Source organism: Pholis gunnellus (genome assembly GCF_910591455.1).
Source record: "Pholis gunnellus genome assembly, chromosome: 1".
Lineage (NCBI taxonomy): Eukaryota > Metazoa > Chordata > Actinopteri > Perciformes > Pholidae > Pholis > Pholis gunnellus.
In genome coordinates, this window is record NC_136528.1 from 16,246,909 (window position 1) to 16,266,326 (window position 19,418).

The window sequence follows — 19,418 nt, forward strand, 5'->3', positions numbered from 1 at the left end:
GTGTTGAGTTGAGTTTCACTACTCGGTCCCCGGATGGCCTGCTGCTCTGTGCCTTCTCTCCAGGAAATCAGGAAGAGTTCCTGGCCATTCAGCTCAAAAATGGACGCCCCTACTTTTTGTTTGATCCACAGGTATGTTACCTTTATGTTACCTATATGTTTTATTTTTTTAACACTTTTGTAAAGTGTCATGTCTCAGCACAAAGTACTGATATTTCAAGACCGATATGCATGATACTTTTGTGATGATACACCTGTAAGACAGAAGGACATTGTATACAATTCATTTTTCAGTTTGCTGCTATCCTTAGTGGTAATTTAACCCGTTTTACCATTTCATGCATCTTTTTCATCCACAGTCCCTCATTTGTTTTGTCTCTTACTTTATTATTTAATTCTGCTCACTTTACTTACTTGCTCACCTTCCTGTGTCTTTTTCTCTTTTTTATTCTGATCCACCTCTCTCTCTGTTCTTTCTTCGCCCCCCTCTCGTTCTCTCTGTCTCTCTTCCATTTTCTCTCACTCGCTCTCATCTAATAAATGTGATCTGTAGCCCCTCATTGGTTTCTGTCAGGGAGAGGGGAAAAAACTTTGAAAGTGTGTCAACGTTTGAATTGGACTGCAATTAACTCATTCCCTGCAGTCACCACGCGTGAATACCAATTGCAAGCTAATTAAGCTTTGCACACACACACATACACACACACAGAGCCCTGTTTCCCTTATCCATCCATACAGACACATGTAGGGGGGTTAAAGAGTCAACGACTTAGATGATGAAAGTGATGATGGGAGATGATTACATATACTTCCATGAGGCCACCAACTAATTACACACTCAAACAAACACACGCACACACTTAGACTTTCCTTCCTCATCACTATCCAATACTCGTTATCAAAAAGCCCTCATCAAAATGTAGCCATTGGGTGAATCTGTGTGTCCTGAGGAGTTAGTCAATGAAGAGATCCTTGTTGACTCGCAGTGTTAATGTGTGTGTCTGTGGTTATGCGTACTGCTAGATGTGCGATGGACCCAGTATGTCTTCTCCAACTGGGTTGATTCCTTTGTTTAGACTAGTTTGGGGTAATTAACAGTGGGAGTGGTGTCACGGCTTATTAGTGTTCCCCTAGATACATATAGCTGGGCCCATTACTTCCCCCTATTAGCCTGTTGAGCTAGCCTTAATGGGATTACCAGTGCAGGGGGGTAATTTAGCATGACACAGGAAAGTGATATGCTCATAAATATGTGCACGTGTGAGCTGCCACACATACACACACAGACACACACGTTGAAGCACATGACAGTCAGAAACAATACTTGTCACACGTAGAATAGATAGACCAAAGCATTGAAGTTACAGTAGTTTACTGTCATAAACTATTTAACATACTGAAACACACACAGTTCACACTCTATTGGTGCAGGTGAGTAGTTTTTTATGGGCCCCTGGCTGTCTCACTATACAGATGTGTATGTAGCTACTGGTAACTACAGTGTCTGTCACAGGCTGACATACTATACTACACATGTAACTCTCATTACAGGCTGTAAGTTAGCTGTCACTGTCTGTTAAATACATTCGCTAGCAGACAGATAAACACAATTATATTTCATTGTACCAGCCATGCATCTTGATGACACTGGTGGCGCTGAGGGAAATCTGGAGAGCTTTCATTTTACAGTCCTCCAGCCTGTGGGCAAGAACATATTGTAATCTTCAACAACAGATGCTCAACATGTAAACTCAAAATTGGAAATGAACCAGAGCCTACCCACTTAATGGTGCTCTCCTTAAATGTGCATTTACTGTAGTATAACCCAGGGGATTCCTTGCCTACTTATGAAAACACACACTCACAAAAATCTTCAATATTTTAGTCCTCTTCAGACTCTTATTAACCGAACAAAAATATTGAATACTGATGCATGAACTCAAGCACCTATCCTGTCTTTAATGAATTCAATACAGATGTGTTTTACACTTAACTTAGATGATTGCTAGTCACCTGTCAGATTATTAAATATGATGTCTTTGACTTCCACCAGTCAACTCCCCTCCCATCCACTGCCACAGTATATTACACATGCGGCTGACGCTGGATAAGCCAACTAAGCTGCATTGTTTTGACTCTGCCTGAATGCTCTGCTGTGAGGCTAGGGCTAATGCGATCTCAGTTTGTAGTCTGCCAGCAAAGAAGGGTGAAATGCTTTGAAGCAGGATGTGACCTCTTTTGGTCATTGGGGTTTCATTTACTGAATCCTAAAATACATTTTTGTTTATCAAATGATCAGAAATAACAGGAAAATGCATAGATTCATGTCTATTAATGTAACACAGACTTATTTCCTTTACTGTATACACGGATCAATCATTCTTACTGTCATGCATAGTCACCCCCAAAGGCCCATCCTGAGCCTGGAAAAACCAGCATCATTGGTAAATCTCTGCGAAAGCAAGGGTTTTGTTTCATCCAGCACATGAGTGACATTTAGCTGATGCTATATATTGCCTGATAAATTGAGTGACTCCCTTGTATCCGTTTAGTGATATATAAATGTGTGTGCATGTGTTTGTGTGTCTGCAATCTTGTTCTAAGTGCCTTGCTCAAGGGCTTTTCGCTAGCCAGTGTGTGTGAGAGAGAGAGAGAGAGAGAGAGAGAGAGAGACTCCCCATGCTGTCTTGTTAAGTAGAGCTGTCTAGCATTGGTAGTAAAGATGTCAGAGGCTGATATACTCTGGCATTCATACATTTATTGATCTCATCATTAAATCTTCATCACTGAGTGTGTAACTGTGTGTGGATACATGTTATCAGTGTGTTTGTGTGAGTGTGCACGTACCCGTTACTCTTGTTTTACTACATTACTCTTCGCCCACTTGCTAAAAGCTGATCACAACAATGATGTCATGCTTAATAGGTAGCAAAAAGCCCTGTAACAACACTTTGATGATTATATGTGAATGTTCGTGTCCTTTTCAGGGGGGTGTGTGTGTATGATGCGTGTCATCGATCCTTAATGTCTAACCTTGTTCACACAACGGAGGGATAAAGAAGCGATAATTTGAAATGTTACAAAGTAAGAGTGTTCGATTGAACTGTGATTTGAAAAGTGGCCTCTTTTGAGACAGAGGTCATAGATTTACTTTAGCTTATTACTGTTAAACACATAGTTGCGAGACCTATGGTCAGAGGACGTCTTCCCAACACCATTAATCCATTAATGTATATGTTAGCGGTAGCCCTGACTAAGAATATACACAGTCAAATCTAATTCGTCAAGTGTTGCCTATCGTCAAATAATGTTTTTGTTTTTTCTCATTGATCCCCTCTGTTTAAGCTTTATGTATCTATAGAAAAATAGTAAAAACAACAAAATGATTGGAGGTACATATCGCCAAGCTGTTTGTCGTGTGTGTGTAGTGTGTGTATTGTAGATGCAGCGCTGTCCAAAGTACTGAAACGGAGCAACAGGCACAGTTTGTTAATTTGCTTGATTTTCGTGGTGGTAAATAAAAGTTTTCCTCCTTATTCCATTTTCCTTCCATTGTAGCAATCCACAGACGGAAGGGACACAACAACAGAGAGAGCTGTAAACCTCTAACACCTGTTATACGCGCAGCAAACACCTGTTTCTACGCGCTTTCCCTCTGCTCATTTTAGAGAACTTTTCATGAATTCAAATATCTAGTGCTCTGATAGTGCTTTGTTTTTATGTGAATACTCTGATCAATAAATGTAAGTTTGGTGTTGAACAGCAGCCGTATGTTGTTGTTGTGTAGTCTTTCTTAGGCTATCATTAAGATGCTGCTCCGATGGTCCCGCAAATTTGGACGTGCAACTTGGTCTACTATGGTTATCACACACACTAAGCTTGATTGAAAGCACATGAGTAGTTTTCAAAATTGTATCAGTAGAATTAATAATAGGCTGATATCTATAACAAAATATCTATACCTATTTATCATGATTTATTGAAGAAACCGAGCAATTCTATGTAAAATCAGACAGTCGGCACCCCCCTATGGCACAAATGGGATGATCCTTTGTTTCCTAAACACATTTTCCCGCCACTGCATCAGTTGTATCGGGCTCCTTCGATTGCATCATCAAATAGTCGACGAGTCGTGGTCACCCCAAGTGTATCTGTTTAAATTCTTGCTTGTAATGTGGGTTTGTGTGTGTGTGTGTAGGGCTCAGCGGTGGCTGTGAGTGTACAGGGTGATGGAGGGCGCCGCTACAATGATGGACAATGGCACAGCATCATAGCAACAAGGCGAGGGGCCGTGGGAACAATCGTTGTAAACAATCAATACAGAGGTAACTCTTCTCATATTCATACTGACCACTGTGTGTATCTTTTTCAGTGTGTGGGCGTATGAGTGTAAATGAGAGTGCATTTTTTTCTCGTCCATACATGCGAGGATGTGCACCTATGCTTGGATATGAATAGCTTGTATATATGTGCGTGTGTGCATGTTTCTCTATGTAAATCCCCCAGCTCTGCATGGAGGTATTAGCCAGGTCAATCCCAGCCACTCTGTATCTGACGAGAAAAAAACTGCTTCACACACACTCGGAAACAAACTTTTGTTCCTCAGTTGTTCTGAAATATGTTTCCAAATCATATTTTCCTTCTTTCAGGGTAAATCTGGACAGAAACTGTATGAGCATAACCCTCCCCTCACTTAGTCTCTCTCCTCTGCTCCCATTCTCTCTTGTTTGCCTTTACCCTTTGATTACATCCTCTCTTTATTATATTGTCTGTCCTTTTATACGAATCCCTTTTTGTTTTCCAAATGCACTAATTTCATTTTTACAACATCCTACCTCCACCATCAATACAACCACCGTCACCAGGAAGTGCGTCAGCTTCCAGCGGCAGCACCATCATTGGAGAGAACACAGGGATGTTCATAGGAGGGCTGCCGGAAGACTTAACTTTGCTAAGGGAGGATTCAGGTAAGTCCACTGTCGCACCAACTCTCTTTAATGATAATTTAGTGATATGGTTTATCATTACCAACTTTTAAATAGATTAGATACATTCTGGGCATCTGAACCTGGCTTGGCTTTTTAATGTCTTTTAATGTATGTTATTGATTCTCCAAGGAGGAAATGGTATTTTGCCTATTTATCTCCACTCACTCTCAGGTAGGTTAGTGCGACAGCTCTGGATTACATAGGCAGTTTCTCTCCTCCTCAAGTATAATTTGGAAAGGGATATAAACCTTTTAAAGTCTCCTGGGTGAGGTTCAAATAGACCGTACCAGCTCGCTCCCTGTCTTCATAAAATGTGTCATCACTCTCATATTCAGGTACTGATACTTGGTAGCTCCTGGCCATTTGTATGATAAGCACTGGATGTCAATTTGCACTGACAACTTGAACTCACAATTTTAACTTCGGCAGCATGGAGTGATTTTCAATTGACAGTTGTGGTATTAATTCTTGTCTGTCTCACCAGGTGATGCTCGGCTAGTGCAACAGCGTTTCTCTGGTTGCCTCAGAGACTTGAGTTTTAAGATGACTGACAGCCCGTCAGAGGAATGGAAATCTCTAGACTGGGCTAAAGCCACAAAGAAGGTGGCAGTGTATGAAAGCTGGGAGGGATGCCCTATTCAAACTGTAGAAGGAGCCCATTTTCTGGGTCACGGTAGGATCCTTTGTTAATCATATAAATGTTTTTGATGACTTCTTGTTAATTTACCTGTTTCACAAGGATAATGCACACTAACATTACTACATACCAGAGAGATTTATGTCCATTAAGAGTCAAATGATCGTTCACATTAGAGCAGCTGTTCTCAACAACTGGGGCGGGGCCCACTGGTTTACTGCCAAATTCTTAGAATGCGTCATTTTTGGGGGTTATTTACAAAGCTAGTTATTTTTGTATCTAAATGTGCTCAATAATTTACATAAATAAATTCAAAAAGTAACTCAAACAAAGCAGAATTTCAATGACCAGTTATGTTTCAATATCATCAGGCCAAACATGACATGTCATCAGTTAACTGTTAGCTAGCCAACGTTCACTCGGATGCAGTGACACAAAGTTAGTCATGTGGGAGATAACCCTGCACCAGTGAAAGCTCCAAAGTGTGTAGGTTCATGTAATGAAATATGACCCTGAATACATTCAATTTAGATTCATAATGGCAGGCAGTGTTGGGGGAGGGTAAGCAGCAGCATGTTGTTTTGTTCTCATTTATTTGGAGGAGTATTATGAAATATGACAACATGTGACAGATTATTTGCATTGCAGAGAAAAGTTCTACTGAGGGCCTTTTTTTCAAGCTGTGTTCAGATACAACTTCAAGTGGATTTTTAGTGTCCCTAACGCTGTATACCTTAATGAGATGCTTGCTGCCGACGTTGCTGATAATGAGGATGTTGTTTCGTGTTGATAAATATGATGATGATAAGTTAATTGGTCTCTTTGATAAAGAGCAGGTTCATCAGTGTTCATTTCCTCCATTATTGCTTTGTAAAAGGGCCTGTCCATCCAACCTTTTAAATATATGAAAAACATCTTAACCATGTCACACATTTTAAATGTGACTCAAGCTTTTTGTTTATGTTAAGTTGTTTTCATTATTTATCCCTTGCCTCATAATATAATGGCAATTATATGCTTCTTCTTTCAGGTTTCTTGGAGATGGCCAGAGATGTATTCAGTGGAGGACAGGACTTTGACATTTATATGGATTTCAGAACAGACCAGCTCAATGCACTTTTACTCTTTACATACAACACACAAACTGATGACTATATGCTGGTAAGGAGCACAGACACATTTAAGATTAGTGTTTAAATACTGAAAATACTAAAATAAAACTTAAAAAATGCAGGACATCAGCTTGTTAATTTCTGTTTAAATGTGTTTATTTATAGGTGGAGCTGGAAGCCGGCCTCCTGACGTTCATTCTTGCCGCTGAAGGTCGAGTGACTGAACTCAGCATGTGGGTGGGGCTTAGCTACTGCGATGGAGACTGGAAACCGCTTTCACTGGCAAAACGCGGCTCGCTCATTTCTGCAGCAGTCAATGACTGGGCAGAGGAGACAAGGGGAGCGGGAGAGGCAGTGACGCTGAGAGTTGATTCGCCATTATACTTGGGGGGCGTGCCCATGGGGCTCATACATCCTGCTCTGGACAGCCGAAGTCACAAACACGGTGAGAAAGTAGTATCAGTACTTTACACATGGCAGGTGTTCCACCAAAAAGAAGAGTTTAATTTGGTTGTTATTGATGCAGTACACACTGGTCAAACATGGCATTTGCTTGTTTTTGTTTTTCTTCTATGAGGTTAAACAAGTGACGTACTTGCAGGTTTTGTTTGCGTTGAGCGTAACTTGCCTACGCCACTATCTAGCCAGGGCTGCATTAAATGTACCAACCAGGAGTCATAGTGGTTAAACTGGTATTTGCTTGCTGTATCACATTCAACCTAAAGTTAAGTGCATGGCAAATTCAACCTGTAAATGATTTTTGGAGGATGATAGTGCTTATTCGAACAATTTAAAGTGTTAAATGGATTTCACAAAGTTTTCAGAAAGATGTACTCTTCTCACACTCTCCTTCCCTTTCTCCTCTGTTTTTTTTCTTCTCTTCTCCTCTTTTTCCTCTCCTTCTTCCACTCTCTTTCTCTTCTCCTTTCCTCCTTCACAGGCCTAGGAGGTTGCATAAGGGGTCTTACCATACGAAGTGATGAAACAAACTCTCCTGTCAGTCAAAGTGTTAATCTCTCTGTTGCCTCCCGCCGTTCTGTTAGAGTCTACTTAGACGGCTGTCCCACCAGTGAAAGCCGGTACAACTGCAGAGGAAACGATTCAGTGTTGGTGTATAGTGGGAGGAAGACACAAGCAACAGATCATAGCCTACAGCCTTTCACTGGTAACGATGCACATTTACAAACGTACACTAACCACTCACAGCACTCATCAACCAAACAATAGAAAGAACATGGCATTGATACTCCAGTCTCTGTTGCAACAGTCAGTTAAATGACGACATTTGCCCAAAGGAGCATCCAAGTCAATCTGCAAACAGCGATCAAGCTTATTATTAAAGGGCAGTTAAAATTAAGAATTGTAAATGTTAAAAAGTATTTTTCAGGAGTTTTTATTAGTAGGGAAAATACTGACAGGGAGTTTCCCTCAAAAATATCTAAATTGCAAAACATGGACAATCTATTTCAAACAAATACTTGGAAGTATCCTAAATATTTCTTGTCATAATCCATGATTTACTGTTTATTGCCCAGTAAAAGAATATTAACAAATGCTCCAATGTATGAATATTCTTGGGCACAGGTGTATTTGATAACATTGTTTATTGTTACCGAGGTAAATGTGATCATGTGAAATCATGTGAAATCATGATATTGATTTTAGGTGATTTTAGAACATGTGATGTGTCTTTATTGTGCATATAGCTTTGAAATAACTTTCTTTTAATGTAAGGAATCTGTTTCTCCCATCTCCCATGTGCATCCAAAACCCTTCCTCCTATGTGCAAACACACACACACTCACACACACACACACACACACACACACACTCTTACACTTTTCAAGAGTACTTGTACAGGTTTGTGGCCTTGGCTGCAGGAGGTTGGGCAGCGGGACCTTGGGAGAGAGGACGCAGCCGAAGCAAAGGTAAAACATCTGTCTTCAGCAGTAGTTGGTGTGCGTTTCTATGTATTTCTGACCAATATGTTTACAGCCAGCTATGATGATATCATAACAGTAATTACATCATGCACCCGACTCATAAAATCATTGTTGCAGTACACAAGCACAGAACACATTGTACATAGTATCTGCCACAGTATCATGGTTTCCTTCTATCTAACCTCTATCTGATACTCTCTAATAGTATGAGGAAATGATAAAGCCTTCGGCATCAGCGTGTGTGTGTGTGTGTGTGTGTGTGTGTGTGTGTGTGTGTGTGTGTGTGTGTGTGTGTGTGTGTGTGTGTGTGTGTGTGTGTGTGTGTGTGTGTGTGTGTGTGTGTGTGTGTGTGTGTGAGTGTTCCTCTATGTATGGTCCTTCAATGTGCTGTGTAATTTGCAAGTTCACCAACGAATTGTAATCTGATTGACTGCAACTGAAACTTTTTGGTATGTTCAACAAGGAGTAAATATTAGGGCTGTTCTCGACTAACACTCATACAAGTTCCTCCACAAAGAATCGTGCAAAAGCACCACTTGAAATGACCGATTAGTTGACTAATCGACTAAGAGGGTGCAGCCCTTGTAAATATGCCCTCCTGTTGACTTTGTTCTATAGTGTTTCCCTTTGTTCCTAAGAGGTTTTAGAAGTAAAGCCATGATTATGTTGTACAGTATGTGAGACTTATCCAAAGCCAGTTATATTGCATGTGCCTGATGGTATGAGAGATTGATAAAGCTTCTATAAAGGGCATCCCAGTAAAAGGCTGTTAACCCAGAATGGCCTGTGTGGTCCCTTGTGTAATATAAAGCTGCTCGTTAGTAGCGAACGATACACTGGTAGGTCTCAGTATACCATGCTATGACCAGAGGAATGAAGGAGAGTGAGGAAGGAAGTGCTAAAAACATTAAGAACTAAAGGAAGAGATGGAGGATGGAGGACATGGTCTGAGAGGAGAGGAGGGAGGAGAGAGGAAGACTACAGAAAAGGGGGGGGGGGGGGGCAGCAAGAAGGGAAGTGGTGGGAGGAGATAAGGAAAGATGCATTGTGAAAAAAACAGGAAGATGTAAGAATAGCTGAAGTGAAGACGGAAGGTAAGAAAGTTAGAAAAGGAAAAAGGGAGATGAAACATGGACAGATGCAAAGGAAGATGAAAAGATGGATGGAAACAGAAAATGAAAGTGATTGTGAGGCTGTGAGATAGTCAGACAGGAAGGGGGGGGGGGGGGGGTGGAGCTGGACCATCCTGGACTACTGAGGGTGTCAGAGAGAGAAAGAAGGGGAGTGCTACCGAGAAGGAGGGAGGCTGATTGCTGTGAAATATAGCCCAGAATGAATGGCTGGCTGTATTAAATCAGTGCTGAAAAAGTTACTGCTCTCATAAATACTATTTATGCTAATGGAGAGGTATGATTTACTGGGCCTATTAAAACACAGAGAGATGGGGATGCTTTTACTTTAACCTCATGTGCTCTCGACCTGTTGTTTTGCTTTTTCTCTTTTATTTTTTCCCTTTTTGCCTTTATTCGATATATCTGTCTTTTGACATTTGTTCTGCCTGGCCTACATTATTTCTGTGTTTCTATTGTCTTTGATTCTCTTACTTGTTTTATTATGTATTACTTAGTTTAATTGTCGTATCTGATTGTGTTATTTATTCATTCTGCTGCTTGCAGTTATGTACCGGTATCTCTTTTCCTGTCTTGATCCACATAGTTTTGCTCTCCACAATCTCCTCTCACCTTGACTCATTTTGCTTCTCTCTCGCTTTCTCTCTGTGTCTCTCTGTAGTACCGAGGTCTGTACCACCTCCTACCACAGTGCAGAGCTTGAATGGCTTCAGTGCCAAGGTGAGCTGGGTGCCACCTACTGGGGACGTCAGAGGGCTGATTGACAGATATGAGTTGAAGGCCTACAATAGAGATCAGCCAGAGATACCACCTATCAAAGCCATGTACCTGGCTAATGGAAATGTCACAGGTAAAACACATACAAACCTTTGATAGTATAACATATCTTAAAATGCAGTTCCTATATTAAACTTTTTAATGTTGTTGAGGTACTGAAAAAGTGGTCAAATGACATGTAGGGTCCCAACAAACCGAATACATGGAGAGGTAACGCTTTCCTGAAAACAGAAATAACTGTATTTGGCTCAGTTAAGAGCCAGGCAAAAATCACAGCCGCATCCTGTGAAACATGGATAATTTATGCTGAATTTAACTTTAGGCCGTTGTCCTGTTGACTTATTGTAGTTTATTGCCACCTTCTATTAAGACCTGCCTTTTGGCGCTTACTGAAAACACATTCACACTGTCTTTTTCACTCACTTTCCTTCTTGTCTTTCATACAAACACACATGCACACACACGTACACACCGTCCCAGGCAACCCTGTTAATGTCTCCTTGGCAAGTCCCCAGCTTTAGGAGACTGTCTCCATTTGGAACAAGACACTCAGGACTACCCCAATGATGTCATACCCTGGCATTGCTCCTTTTTATCTCTCTCTCTTTCTCTGTTGCTCACTTTTCGATCTTTCCCCACTTCATCTTTTATGATGATGATGATGATGTCTGCGTCCCTTGCTGCTATTCGTCCCTCCTCTCATCCACTCTGCCATGTCTCCAGGCAAATATGACGATGAGCTCTCTGTCTCCGTCTTTCTCAGTGTCTCTCTTGGTGCTCCCCATTCCCTCCCTCTCTCTTTGCCAGACATTAAGTCCACCGTGATAAGGCTTCTTGTTAATTTATGATGGCCTCGACACCTGACTGCAGAATTACACCAACGGCTAAAAAACACAGAAAGCAAATGAGGGTGTAATGGCAGCGGAGTGGGGCCCTGGCCCCTAATTGAATTAAAAGACATGGGTAACAGAGAGAGAGAGAGAGAGAAGAAAGACAAGTACAGGTTGACTGGACACAGAGGGTGAGGAGGTTTAAAGGAGGAGGAAGAGAAGAGGGGGGATGTGAAAGAGTGACTCAAGAATTACAGAAAGGAGTGGAGAGGGCAGACGGCTAGGACAAAAAACATCAGACAGAGACATCTGAAGCCTTACAATTAGAGCAGACTCTCCTTGTGTGCCAAGCCCAGTAAGTTTGCTTAGCAACAGTGGCACAGGGAAACAAGTAAAGCATTTAAATTGCACCATTGAAGAAGATTGATGCATACTTTAGTGACAACAGTTTCCAGTTACGCACTAAAAGGAGACAGTTAAAGGTATAAGGCGGGGTTGGAACAAAGGAGTGTTAAAGGATACGTTCACATCTTAAAACAGTGCTCACTCATATTCACCCACAGCTAATATGAGGAAAAGTCAAGCGGTGTTGAAGAGTCACAGAGTCTTTTTTTTTTAACAAAATTCCCTCTACCTGTTTGCTCTGCCTCACTCCCTGTCTGACATGTTCATGCTCTCCTCTTCTCCAGGTGTGCTGCCGGGTCTCACTCCATCCACTCGATACATTATCACTGTAAGCGCCTGTAGTCCTGTTGGCTGCACTGAGAGTCTTCTTAATGATAATGGTGATGATAATGGTTTGAAATCGAGCCTCACAACCCCGGAGGAAGGTAAGACTGTAAAGCACAAACATACACATATTTACACACACACACATCCATACACCCATGAAAATAACTTTTCTGTCCTTTACCAGTTGCATTAATTTATGTTTATGTGTCTGGGCACACACAGACACACTTCTAAACACACTTAGACACTCTCATCCTATCTCCTGAGGGATTTTAGCTCCTAAGAAGAGGGAGGAAGAAAGAGAAGATGGAATAAAAAGGAGAAGGGTGGGAGAAGAAGGAAGATAGCTGGATTGGGCAAGACACAAAATGATGAATGAAGACAATGAAGCATATTGCAACTGAGTGAAAGGCAGGTTGTACAGAGTAACATTTTTCCTATCTGGGAGGTCATGGTGGGAAGATTACATGTATAAGGAAGAAGTGGAAGAGGAAATGAGAGATTTTTCTTCATATGTTAGTCGCTATTAATCTGTGTTGGACTAACTGGCCTTGTTGGGGAGATAATGTGACGGCAGGGGTCAGTGCAGAGACGGCAAAAAATCAATCTGAAGTAAAAGGAGAAAAAAACAGATTACTGTATTGATTCTCACTGAACGCAGAGTTAAGACACTGAACCATGTTAGGAAGACCGGAGAAAGAACTTATTTATAACTCTGTTTCGACAAAGACTATTTTTCAACTTTTTACTCACTTCTCTGTGAACCCGACGGGCACATCTTGTTCACCTTCTTCACTAGATCATGGAGCATGAAATCATAAAGTTTCCTTTATGATTTTGAACAAGCCAACACACAACGTTTAACAATTCAATGTGTATTATAAAGTATTATGTTTGTATTGAAACAGGGAAATCAAGGTGTTTGAAAAATGGATAACCTACTACTTATAAACAAATAATGAGATTTTCCTCCAATTTCAGCTCCAGATGTTGTCTCTCCTCCAGCTGCACTCTCTTCCCCCTCAGCCCTCTATATTACCTGGGAACCCCCCACAAGGTAATACACAGCCTCACCTATTCTCACATCCAAATCACATATTTTGTCAGCGTCAGGTTGCTTTTTACACACCTGATCTTCTGTCATAAAGCCTTCACTAATGGGCAACATGTTGATACACATTTCAGACCTACTACTTCAAGGGAATATGAAAAACAGCAGTGAAGTGACTATATGTATTATACTAAAATCAAGCATAATGTTGTATAATGACACATGAATCTCCTTTTTTTCACCGAGCATATATTTCTCACCTTAAATTGAGATTCCATTATTGAACACAAGAGAGAGTTTAACATCAAAAACAGTATGATAAATATATAACATAATAACATTACCCTCATTTAACTTTTTTGTTCCAATGATAGGCCCAATGGAGGCATTACAGAATACCTCCTCTATCACAACAACCAAATGGTCTACAGGGGGAAGGACCGACAACACAACATCACTGGTAAAAAGCAGAGAGAGAGAGAAAGTGTGTGCTTGTGTGTGCGGGTTGTAGTGTTTGCGTGACTGTAGAGGGATGGGACCTCGGTGTAAAGAGAAGGGGAAGAGTGAAGAAAAGCAAAATGGAGTGGGCGATTAGCATTTGAAAAAGGAAAAAGCATCTCAGTCCTCACCAAGGGAATAGCACTTTGAAAAAGAGTGCTAAACACACACACACACACACACATGAAAATGAAGCAGCAGAGAAACAAAGAACACTAAACATTAGCACACACATGCATACAGTTTTCATACCGTTCATTAAAGAGAAGAAGGTATGAAAGACATGTCACACCGCTGAGACTACAGTGCTGCACCAGGATGTGAATACAGTAGATACACGCATACAAGACACACTCAATAGAACATATGCTGACAAAAAGTATGCAGGGAGGTACACAGACTCACAAACACAGGAGAGTCATTCTATATGGCATTTTATATGAGCAGAATAGATTAACACTCATTTAGATTTTACACACACACATACACATGGCAAAACATCACGCTGCCCAACAGTGTGTGTGTGTGTCCTCGTTAGTTAATGAATGCATGAGAGCACATATCATCCATGCTGGGTTAATAATGCAGAGTGTCTGATGTTCACAGTGATTGGAAGGATTATGGACTTTGTAATTATACAGTATGTGCAAGAATAGATCGCGTTACAGAGAGTGAGATTGCCACAGTGAGACAGATGGAGAACAGTTGTGGGGCAAAGATGGACACTGAAAGAGAAACAACGATTCAGAAACGGAGCTAAAAGGAGAGAGGGAGATACACTGAGGAATGATTCTGGAAAAAGAAGATAGAGTTCAGGGATTTGGACTTAAATGAGGGTTAAATCTCCTCACAATAACAAGTTATTGGGCAACTTAGGTCTGTGATCTACATAAATGATTTTCAGCCAAAAATTGTACTGAGCTATTATTGTGTTTGTACTTATTTTCATGCCTCTCTGTGTCTTGCTGTCTTGGTGTGTGTGTGTGTGTGTGTGTGTGTGTGTGTGTGTGTGTGTGTGTGTGTGTGTGTGTGTGTGTGTGTGTGTGTGTGTGTGTGTGTGTGTGTGTGTGTTTGTGTTTTAGGTCTTGGTGTCTATTCCACCCATGTCTTGGTACTGAGTGCATGCACTTCAGTGGGCTGCACCAAAAGTTTACAAGTTACTATGCTGACCTCTCAGCTTCCTCCAGGGCCCCTACACGTACCAACTCTTACCCTGCTTGACTCACGGACTATTCTGGTGGAGTAAGTGAGCACACACACACACACACACACACACACATTTACATGTGTTGTCCATATGTTAATACCCATACTAGCAAAGACCTTTTAGGTAAGAGAGAAAAAGTGAATGTTCACCGTTTCAGCATTACTGAAAAGGACACGGTAAGACTAAAAGGGATTCAAGAAATGTTATAGCTTTTCATTCTTTATTTCACATGTTGTGTCTGTGTGAGAGAGAGAGAGAGAGAGAGAGAGAGAGAGAGAGATTTTGACCTTCTGCAGTTGTGTTTACCGTGCAGAATATTCTTCTGTACTTGACCTTCCACCTCTAGAGGGAGGGGACAGAGGAAGATAGATCTCTGCACTTTTCCCATCAAGCTCATGTGCAAATGTTCCTGTTTTTTGTGTGTGTGAGTACGTAAGAGTCCATCTGCGTGAAAGCCATTAGTGTCCTGACTGTCACTTACAGTGGGACTCACCGCAGGAGGGCACAGAGCCACTAACACACACATACACACACACACAGGCATATCCACACACCCTAAACAATAGACGGAGGGTGAGTGAAAGGATGGAGAAGGAGTAATATGAAGGCTCACAGTGTCTAATGGTGAATGTGTGTGGTTAAGATGTGATGATCTTGGTAATGATTGATTGTTTTTTTGTATTCATATATATAAATTTGAAAGGATAAATAATTGACTTATTTAACTGATATCAGGGTTGATCCTAAATTGAATGAACTCTGTGTAAAAGGAACACCTGTACATATGCCTGTAAAGCAAAAACATACAACAATCTGAAAGACAAATCAATTTGTGGAAGCATTGTTTGAAAAACAAATATAATTGAAGTAACTGAACTAGTTTGAATTTTGTATTTACTCAGACTGACTCAGTTTTGTTTTTACAGAGCCACAAAACATAGTAGGGATTTATGTATATCAGGTTACCAGTGGGTCTTACCCAGCATTATAATAATTATAATAATAATGAATAGTTTGTACATGCACGCCAGTTAAAATAGATGTTATATGAATGAAGCTGTTATTCCATACAAAGTAAACAAGCTTATATTTTTATTAAACATGTAGTCTGTAGACTGTTAACAGCAACAAAAGAAAATGTCTCTGTGTAATACATCATCCATGGGAGTATGCTACCTTCAGGGATTTGTTTCATCGTCTTTAAAAAGCCTTTAAAATGTGTTTCAGCTATATATTCACCAGGTGTGGGAAGGCTATGTATTGCCTTGTTAGCACATTGGTAATAGGAAGAGGTTGAGAGATCATACTTTGTCAATACCTCTCTATTGTGTCTGTGAGAATAGGAGAGAGAGAGAGAGAGAGAGAGATTTTGTGAGTTTAAATGGAAAGAAGGGAGGCAAATGTTTAAAAAGTGTGTGTGTGTGTGTGTGTGTGTGTGTGTGTGTGTGTGTGTGTGTGTGTGTGTGTGTGTGTGTGTGTGTGTGTGTGTGTGTGTGTGTGTGTGTGTGTGTGAGAGAGAAAGGTTGAGGGTGAGAGACTGTGAGAAAGGTTGAGGAAGGCTGCAGGATGGGAACAGAACAATATCAGCAGATTTATCCCTGACCTCATCTAACACTACCTGACACAAACACGTTCATAACCACACGCAGACACAACTGCAAAAATACTCACATTGAGAGACGTGTGCACTGTCACAAATATATCGAAAACCTGATGGGACACTTGACATTTTGAGAATAGAGGTCAATTTCACCAACTAAAACAATCCTATTTGTTTAATTCCAGCTTGTTTTCAATCTTCAATACTTTAATGTGTTGTCAATAATTATTTAATGGTGCCAATGTTGTTTTTTTGAGTGTGCAAAATGGAGAAAGACATGAAAGAGAAGGGAGGGAAGGTGCAGGAGACAGGTTGTCACTTCATAGATTGTAACGCAGAATTTGAACCTAATGCATTTCAAGCACATGGTTTTCAATGTACTGTAATGTGCTGAGAAAGTTTCACATTAATTTCACAACGTTTTTAAAAACAATGATTTTCTAAAACCATTACCAACGTGAATTATATTACAGATTATTACAACTCCCCTTTGATTTACTTTTTCAAAAGTGGACATACATCACACTGTCAATCGACAGCATATAAATCTTATAATAAATGTGATAGATTAGCCACAGTGGCTAATTGTGGCTAACACACACTCATCAGTCATTCAAAAACTGGCTTTTAATGGGAGGAACCAAGAAAGGAATCCATCACTTTTGAAAATGACCTCCCTCTGCGACCACACCAGGAGGGTTGGTTTACTCTCAGGGATTTGTAAGAATCACAGAACTATTTATAAGAAGAAATGTTCTCAATCTTTACTTGTTTTGTTATCCTCAACATCTTCAGATATTTTGGATTTTGTATACGTGAAAAGTGCATCAAGGTACATAATTTACAAAACACAAGCAGTATTTCAGTCCAGTGATTTACATCCTGTATATGCTTCAAAACACTAATACTCTGGCACTGTTAGGATGGAATCTAATTACCAGCCCTGCCCTCTTAGAGTTTACCTCTAATGTTCTCATGACTGCACAATTTTCTATATAAAATGATGTGATCATAGCTTAAATATCTGTCCAACATCATCCACAGGCACAAATCACAGTTAAAAGGACAGTGAATAGATGATCATGATCATCAAGACACATTCAGCAGCTCCTACAATCCCTTATTATAATACATAAAAAGCTATCATAGTTTAGTGTTAATGAAGCAGGCAAAAAAAGTTACATCTGATCTTCTTTATAGTTTAGTCTTTATAGCAAAGATTAGGTCCGTATTGCCCTCACTTGCACATTTTCTAATGGTAAGTCGACACGTTTCTATTTATAAATACCGTCTCTTTTCCTCTCCCTTTCTCTCGCTGTTGGGGATGACCTTCGTGTTCTAAATATAGAAAAGGAGACACCTCTATCTGACAGAGGAAACTGTGGGCGGTATACGCACTTGTTTTGTGTTTAAGAAACCATAGCCCTCTGAATTGTGTTTCAATCTGTTTGCAAAAAGAAACACAATGATAAAAGCACACGTTTTTGTGCGTGTGAAATTAATTGAATATTTACCAAAGTGCCGCATAAAAAAACATTCCAAACCAATGAAGTCTAAGCAGTCCGAGCAACATCTTAATATACAATATACTTAACAGCATCCATCTGTCTTCAAAAAGAATGAATTTGAATAAATGTAAAAACGTTGAAATGTCTATTGTTATATTGTTATGGTAATACGAGCCACAATTATAAGTTATCTTCACAATCCAACGTTTTAATTACACTGGCCTTTGCATCCCATTGAAGAAATGTGTCAACCAAAGTAGTGGTGTGGCTCTTTAATGGGTTTCTAATAGTTTTCCAACAGTTCTGCTTATACGATACACTTTTAGTTTTGATCTCTTCAATTGAATTGAATTTTGTCACTAAAACAATAAAATAACTCCAGCCTTATCTTTAGTCTGTACATGAACTTAACATTATATAATACATATAGTAAAAGTCCCTAAAATCTGAATTTAAGTGCAGTACTTGAGTAAATATATTTAGTTGTTTATATCTCTGCTGACGCCTCTCTCTCTCTCTCCAGGTGGTCACGTCCCTCTCAGGTAAACGGCGTTTTGGAGTTCTATTCCATCTTCCTGTCACGTGACGGTGCAGCGCCTGTGTTAGTCTATAACAGCTCAGAACTTTTTGAAGAACACACACTCCGCGACCTAACCCCTGGAACAGCTTACACCATCACACTCGCTGTGAGTCCCTTACTCTTTCATCTTTTTTGATTTGCACCGTCGCATTCATAAACTCATTAATGCGTTGCCGTGTGTTCGCATCAGGCCTGCACAGGAGGTGGGTGTACCTTAAGCCCTCCCAGCCAGGCTCAGACTGAGGAGAGCACCCCAGAGAATGTCCCTGCACCGCTGGTCACGCCTCTGTCCTCACATGCACTCAACGTCAGCTGGACACCTCCTGATACTCCGAACGGTAAGGGGAAAGGGACTTAATCTGAGATACATAGCCTAAAACATTCAAATAAACATGAAAGAATGATGCACAGTGTTTAGAATGAAACATTTTAACTACATACATGCAAACACATGCAAGCTTTTAATCATCCGTTTGAACATTTTTAAGTAATTGTTTTTTAATATATTTCTTTTAGATACAGGAAAGTGATCTTAGAGATAAAACATTGACCAGATTCGTGATGAGGAAAACATTAGTTGAAGTCTGGGCTTGAATACACGGTGTCAGTATTTACTAGAACCCAGACTATCGCATATATAAATACCTATATCATTGCTCAGGTATCCCGTACATGCGAGTATGAAACAGGTGAACGATTCGCTTTGAGCAAGAGGAATCAGATGAGTGTTCAGGAGATGGAGATAAAACAGATAGAGAAAAGGGGAGGACATAGAGGACTCAGATAGAACAGGGGAAGAGACAAAGATGTGGGGAGAGCACATAAA

The 19,418-nt window shown here is 40.4% G+C and overlaps 1 protein-coding gene across 1 annotated transcript in view; it reads left to right on the plus strand.

The window, feature by feature from the left end:
- The window catches only part of ush2a (Usher syndrome 2A (autosomal recessive, mild)), a gene marked incomplete at its 3' end in the record, with an annotated part of 191,303 nt that overhangs the window by 74,561 nt on the left and 97,324 nt on the right, over positions 1–19,418 (plus strand). The window contains exons 29-43 of the mRNA XM_079186116.1: positions 1–131; positions 4,198–4,324; positions 4,865–4,966; positions 5,472–5,660; positions 6,655–6,785; positions 6,902–7,181; positions 7,677–7,901; positions 8,584–8,664; positions 10,471–10,659; positions 12,106–12,246; positions 13,130–13,205; positions 13,574–13,659; positions 14,780–14,939; positions 18,536–18,698; positions 18,783–18,930. Of these exons, the coding sequence (XP_079042242.1) occupies positions 1–131; positions 4,198–4,324; positions 4,865–4,966; positions 5,472–5,660; positions 6,655–6,785; positions 6,902–7,181; positions 7,677–7,901; positions 8,584–8,664; positions 10,471–10,659; positions 12,106–12,246; positions 13,130–13,205; positions 13,574–13,659; positions 14,780–14,939; positions 18,536–18,698; positions 18,783–18,930 (2,229 nt within the window). The remainder of the gene's footprint in view (positions 132–4,197; positions 4,325–4,864; positions 4,967–5,471; positions 5,661–6,654; positions 6,786–6,901; positions 7,182–7,676; positions 7,902–8,583; positions 8,665–10,470; positions 10,660–12,105; positions 12,247–13,129; positions 13,206–13,573; positions 13,660–14,779; positions 14,940–18,535; positions 18,699–18,782; positions 18,931–19,418) is intronic.